The 6,643-nt window shown below is 60.6% G+C and overlaps 1 protein-coding gene across 1 annotated transcript in view; it reads right to left on the bottom strand.

The window, feature by feature from the left end:
* Positions 1 to 210: 210 nt before the first annotated feature.
* The window catches only part of UHRF1 (ubiquitin like with PHD and ring finger domains 1), a 35,360-nt gene continuing 28,927 nt past the window's right edge, over positions 211 to 6,643 (bottom strand). Inside the window, exons 12-13 of the mRNA XM_040461727.1 lie at positions 4,950 to 5,054; positions 211 to 1,776 (exon numbers count right to left, since the gene is read on the bottom strand). Coding sequence (XP_040317661.1) covers positions 1,630 to 1,776; positions 4,950 to 5,054 — 252 coding nt within the window. The 3' untranslated portion in view covers positions 211 to 1,629. The remainder of the gene's footprint in view (positions 1,777 to 4,949; positions 5,055 to 6,643) is intronic.

Below are 6,643 nucleotides of genomic sequence, written 5' to 3'. Positions count from 1 at the left end.
GGCTCGGGCTGGTGGGCCCTGTAAAAGTCCCAGCCCAATCACGGCACACCGCCTTGTCGTCAGTCCGTCCTCTCCTCTGGAGGGGACGGATGCCACCTGCCAGGCCTGTCTTCCTGGGGCTTTCGTGAACAGAACGCGAAATACGGGGAACCGAAGAGGTCCCCGCCTGGCAGACCACAAAACCATTCGCCGACAGAAGACACAACCCAATGCATCTGTAAAAGGCATTTATTCCAAGAATCTAAAATTTGGACAAAGAATATTGAACTGTTTAGAAAAAGCCTACACAGGATTTCGCTGTTTCTTCCTAATACGTTAACAACCTAATAATAAGGAAAAAAGAAAGACTTTTTAAAACGACACCACTCCAGTTTGTCTGCAGTTATGGGATTTAAAATATTCCTGTTCTATTGAGGTAAAAGCTGCAAACTTTGGTAAAGTTAGAAAAATTAACAAATCATTCCAAAAAAATACAAAACCAAAAAAGAAAACAAAACAAAACAAAACCAGAAACACAACCAAACCCTAAGTTATAGTTTTCTCGGTACATATACAATAACTACAAAAAAATTTCATTCAGAAAAAAAGTACTTAAAAAAAATTCCCTCTTAGAATTCTCGATCGGGGAGTTGAAAATTCAGTGGAAAGGGTGGACAAAAAAGAAATCTCCCCCAAACACTCACCCGCTATCGGGAAGAACAGGTTAACCACAGTTTTAGGATCTCGTTGGCATTTTCGGCAATTCAGTGCTAAAAAGAGAGCCCCACGTTTCCAACAGAAGAAAAGACCCAAAGGCACTTGAACATGGCTTCGAACGTCCGCTTCCGTGGCGCGGCAGACGAGACAGCGGGCACTCGGCCGCCCGCCCAGCCCCGTGCGGAGGTCCGGGGGCGGCGGCTTCGGGGCGACTCCTGTCCGCTCACCCCGGGGGAGGAGGGCTCTGCGTGGGGCGGCTGCCACGTGAAAGCAAACTCGGGGGATGGCTTCGGGGCCGGAGGGGGCTCCTCGCTTCTTGTCACCCTCCCCGTGGGTGACGGTGGGGCCGGCCACCCCCGGGCCGCCAGCAGGCGCTGCCTTGCTGGCTTCTAGGCGGCAGGACGCGCGGTCAGGGAGATGCGCTCGCTTTCAACTTCGGAGGCCGAAGCCACGCACCTTGAAAAAGATTGTTCTGGGCGGCCGGGCGCCTTCTGGCTCGGCGGCGGCGGGAACTTCTGGGAACTTGGCGCCGGGAACACGAGCAGCCTTCGCGCCAAGGCGTTTTGAATTCCATCTTCGGAAAAAATTGTTTGTGTTTGTTGTTCTGCTGATAAACTGCAGGCTTTGTATTTTTCTAAAACCAAAACACAACACTGAGAAGTCCAACTTTCTTTCCTTCTTTCTTCGAGCCGTAATACAAACTCCGGGAAATGTGTAGGTTAAAACAAAACAAAACAAAACAAAACAAAACAAAACAAAACAAAACAAAACCAGGAAGACGAGGCTTTTTAGGGAGTGGAGGAAAAGCTACCTGTTTAAGTTAAGCCCACTAAAAACAAAAGAGGGGGCCAAGACCCCTGTGACACGTTTTTTTTGTTTTTTTTTTTTTTTTCTTTCCCAAAAAAAACACTACCGGCGAGAAGCGTTTGAGGATCACCGCCCGCTGCCATAGCCGGGGAAGAGCTGGTTGAGGACGGCCTGTAGCGGCTGGTTCACCTGCATGGCATAGCTGCGGCCCAGGTCGTAGCGGCAGGCCGGGCAGCTGAACACCTGCGCCCGGAAGGATCTGTCCAGGCAATCCTGCAAGACAGCGGGGGGTGAGTGGCACCGTCCGAGCCAGCCGCCCGCGTCCCCAGGATGGAGCCAGCGACAATTACCGACGTCTCACAGGGTCCAGAGGCCCCTCCTGACCGTCGGTCTCGCTTTCTACCTCTAGCCTGGCCTCCCCGGGGCTCCTCACGGACTCCAAGCTTGTCCCGGCCTCCAGGCCTCGGTACTGAGGTCGCGCTGCCCCTCAGCTCTGTCCTCTGGCTCTCCTGGTACTCACGCCTTGGCTCGGGCCGCCTCCTCAGAGGGCCCTTCCTTGATGACCCTCGAATGTCAGAAGCGGCCCTCACCCTACCTGTCTTTTTTTTTTTTTTTTTTTTTTTTTGAGAGAGCACAAGGTGGCGGGGGCAGGGGGTGGGCAGAGAGGGGGAGACAGGATCCGAAGTGGGCTCTGCACGGTCAGCACTGAGCCCGATGCTGGGCTCAAACTCACGAACGTGAGATCAGGATCTGAGCTGAAGCCAGACCCTCCGCCCCCCCCCCCCCCGTCTTAAAATGGCACCTTCCACCTTCCGGAAATCATCTTCCACGAATGTCCTTGTGGGACACGGACCAGACAGTCCCCACCAGCACCAAGCACAGGACCCCCACGTGTAGTATGTGCTCCATAAACATGTGCTGGTGGGGAGACAGGGAGGAAGGGAAGGAAGGATCTCTGGCCCTGAGCCAGATTTCCGTCTGGGTTCCAACTCGATTCTCAACCGAGCGACCGCTGGAAAAGAAAGCCGGGTGGGGAGAGCAGAGCAGCGGACCAGCCTGGGAGAGCCAGCCGCCCGCTCTCACAAGCGGAGCCGCCAGGCACCCGGCCGGGACCCCGCACACAGGGATGCGAGCGCTGGTGGGCGTGCACCCCTGACGGATGGCGTCGGGCGCCTGGGGGAAAGGACAAACTCGACACAGGAGAAAGCCTGCTGGTGCCACGGCACATCCGACCGCCGTGCGCAGCCCGTGGCTTCCCGTCTTAGTCGCAAAACTCCCGCATCCTTGCCAGCAAGGTCTACGGCCCTGATTCCGGGGACGAAAAACACGACTAAGATTCGGGTCCACACTCAAAATTCTGGCTGTGGACTGCTGCGTTGTTCACAATGGCCACAAGATGGAAACACCCCAAGCGTCCATCCGCACGCTGGGATATCATCCAGCCTCAGGGACGAAGGACGTCCTGCCGCCGCGTGGACGGACCCGGAGGACACCGTGCGCAGTGACAGGAGCCGGACACAGAAGGACACATCCCTCGTGACCCCACGCACAGGGGGTCCCCAGAGGAGTCCCGTCCACAGGGACAGAGCGCGGACAGTGGGAGCCAGGGGAGGGGCAGGGGGCGGGGAGTCCGTGTTTCATGGGGAAGGAGTCTCAGTCTGGGGAGGTGGAAAGTTCTGGAGATGGAGGGTGGGGGTGGCTGCATGACAGCGTGGGTGTGCCTGATGTCAGAGAGCTGTGCGCTTGGAGATGGTGAATAAGGCAAGTTTTACATGGTGGGCATTTTACGACAATAAGATAATTTTTCAATCAAGTACCAAAGTCAGGGGCACCTGGGTGGCTCAGTCGGTGGACTGACTTTGTGGCTCAGGTCATGATCTCACGGTTTGTAAGTTCAGGCCCCGCCATCGAGCCCACGTTGGATCCGGGGTCTCCCCCCTCTCTGCCCCTCCCCCGCTTGCTCACGCGCACTCTCTCTCTCTCTCAAAAACGAGTAGATGTCAAAGAAAACAAAATAAACCAAAATCAGATGCTAGGACGTGGGGGCCAAGGCCGCCTTCCTGTAGCACCCCTCCCCCCCCCCCCCCCCCGGCCGAGGCTGAGTTCTTGCCAGGGATCAGCAGCGGGGACAGACCCACGTGCCAGCAGCCCGTCCGTCCACGGCACCCGCACCCGCTCCACGGCGAGGCTCGCTGCCAGACCCCCCACCATCCGCTCCTTCTCTGTGGCCTGACCCGGAGCCCACCGCAGCACCTGTCACCTGGAGTCTGAAGGTGTCCCTCCATTCCTCTGCACCGAGTCAACTGAGGCTCAGAGGGGCCGGGTGGCTCTCCAAGGCCACACAGCTGGGAGGGGCAGAGCCTTGCTTGGGGCACACGGGGCATCTCTCCCCGGCCACGCGGCCGAAGGCACCGATCGGGCCACGAGGCAGGGCAGCGGGGCCCAAGGATGGAAAAGTGAAGGGCCTGACCCGCCACACTGCTTGGCGGTCTGAGCCCCTCCCCTGGCATGACAGCTAACACTGAGGCCTGCACAGAGATGGCCCGAAGGCGAGAAAGGAGCCCCGCAACTCAGCCAGCCAGGGCAGGGCGCTCGGGAGGCGGGGACAGCCTGTTCTCAAACTGCCTGCCCGGGCCGCACAGAAGTCCCTACCAGGCGACTCTGACCAGAAGACGCAGCAGAACCACCACACTCACCGAGCGACTCTGCCTCCGGGGGACGCTGGGTGGTGTCGGGGACAGCTGTGGCTGCCAGGACTGGGGGTGCCTCGGGGAACCGACTGGGCGGGGCCGGGGATGCCGGTAGGCTCCCCCCCCCCCCCCCCAGTGCCTGGGACGCCCCCGCCCACCCTGTCTCAGCCCCTCCCAGGCTCCCCTCCCACCCACCCTCCTAAGACGGACTACCCTCCGGGCCCACCTCCCACCCCTCGTCCCCTCGAGGCCCCCGCTGCCCGCCCGTCCAGGCTCCTGCCCCTGCCGCTCTGCCTACCTGGGATGCTGCCTCCAGTAGGAAGCCCTCCCTCCTGCCCGCCCTTCCCGCCCCGGACCCACAGCCATGGTGGGGGTTGGGGGAGAATGTTCCAGGGGAGGGGGGACCAGAGAACACTCCCAAGGCAGGCAGGCGAGGGCCTGCTGGAGAGAGAGGCACAGGGCCCCTATGGCTTCAGGTCACAGGGAGGTGGGCAGCGGCGGCCTAGGTCCCCGGTTTTACTCTGCAGCATGCCGGAGGCACGGGAGGATGAGGTGCAGGGCAGGGGGGTGACGGGAGCCCAGGACAAAGGCCGGGAGGCCACCTGGACAGCCACGACCAGGCCCTGGGCAGCCTGGGCGCCCGGAGCACGTGGCAGCAAAGCCCCCGTGCCAGGGGGTGGCGGCAGGCGCGGGGCAGTGGGAGGTCACGCCATCCCTTCAACAACTTCTGGCCCGGCCCGCGGCCGCCCCTCTCACCTTGCACACGTTGTGCTGGCACACGGTCGTGATGGGGCGAAACACCAGCTCTTGGCAGCAAATGCACTGGAACGTCTCCTCCACTTTACTCAGGAACTTCTGGAACTGGAGGAAGGAGAGTGTGTGAGCCGAGCCCACCTCTGAGCGGCACGCCCACACAGGGCGGAGGCACCTGTTGCCCGCCCCCCGGTTAACACAAGAAAACAGCGGCCCCGAGAGGCCCCGAGTCCGAGGTGGGCTCGTCAGCGGCTGCTTGGGCGTCGGGGTCCACCGCTGGGGGCCACAGAAGAAGGCCTGTCAACGTGGAGCTCAGAGGCCGGGGGAGGGGGACCAAAGATGGGACAGGCGGGACCGGGACGCCACAGCAGAGCTGGGAGGGCGGCGGGCAGCTGGGGAGGGGCTGCCCCGGGACGCTGCAAGGAGAAAGGCGACCGGGAGGACGACACACGGCCGGCTGGGTCACGGCCCCCAAGACCCCACATCTGAATCCCAGGACTTGTGGTGTCACCTCGTGAAGCTAACGGGACTTTGCAGACGGGGTTAAGGACGCTGAGACGGGACACTGTCCTGAGTTATCCAGGTGGCCCACGTCATCACAAGGGTCCCTGTGAGAGGGAGGCGGAGCCCGGAGCGACGTGCGGGGCCCAAGGATGCGACACTTGCAGACGCCGGGGAAGCACGGGAAATGGGTCCGGCCCTGGAGCTTCTGGAAGGAGCCGGCCCTGCCCGCACCTGGCTTTGGCCCCTAGGCACTCATCCGGGCTTCTGCCCTCCAGAACTGCGAGAGAATGAGGGTTTGTGTTGCCACGAGCTCCCAAGTCCGTGGTCATTCGTCACGGCTGCTGCAGGAGTCCTGAGCAGGAGCACTGCGGGGGAAGGTCCTCACGGCCGAGGGACCGTGAGGGCGAAGGCCCCGAGACAGGATGACCGGGACCAATAGCCGGGGTGGCTCAGTTGGTGAAACACCTGGCTCCCGCTCACAATCTCCCGGTTCGTGAGCTCAACCCCCACATCGAGCTCTGCACTGACAGCGTGGAGCCTGCGTGGGATTCTCTCTTTCACGGTCTCCCTGTCCTTCGTCTGCTCGCTCACTCTCTCCCCAAACAAAGAAACTCAAAAAAGCAAAACAAACGAAAAGAGGACATCAGAGTCGACAGGCAGGCCCTGAGCATACATAACGGACTCTGGAGAGCGAGGCACGGGCCGCGGTCAGGGGCCACCGGGCTGCTCACTTTCAGTGACCCGTCCATGTCATTTACTACGCTCAGAGCAGGAGGACCGAAAAAAGACAGGCCTGGTTTGGCGGTTCCTTAGAAAGCCGAGCACAGACTGACCTGACGATCCGGCGCCTGGGACTACGCCCGAGAGGGGAAAGCTGGGGACGTGCCCCCTCGGCGGGGGCGTATTTTCTGTGCAGGGACAGAAGCCAGACACAGAGAGAATATGCCGCGTGACCCCACGCACAGGGGGTCCCTAGAGGAATCCTGTCCACAGAGAGAGAATAGATGGTGGGAGCCGGGGGTGGGGGGCGGGGGAGTCAGCACTTCATGGGAACAGAGGCTCAGTCTGGGGAGATGGAAAGTTCTGGAGACGGGTGGCGGGGGCAGCTGCACGACAGCGTGCGTGTGCCTGAGGCCGCTGAGCCGTGTGCTGAATGCAGTGATGATGCTGAACTATCTCTACCCGTCGCGGAA

The sequence above is a fragment of the Herpailurus yagouaroundi genome, unplaced genomic scaffold (genome assembly GCF_014898765.1).
Source record: "Herpailurus yagouaroundi ecotype Mexico unplaced genomic scaffold, PumYag 295, whole genome shotgun sequence".
Lineage (NCBI taxonomy): Eukaryota > Metazoa > Chordata > Mammalia > Carnivora > Felidae > Herpailurus > Herpailurus yagouaroundi.
Note: the sequence above shows the minus strand (reverse complement) of the source record. Positions and strands in the feature narration are given on the sequence as shown.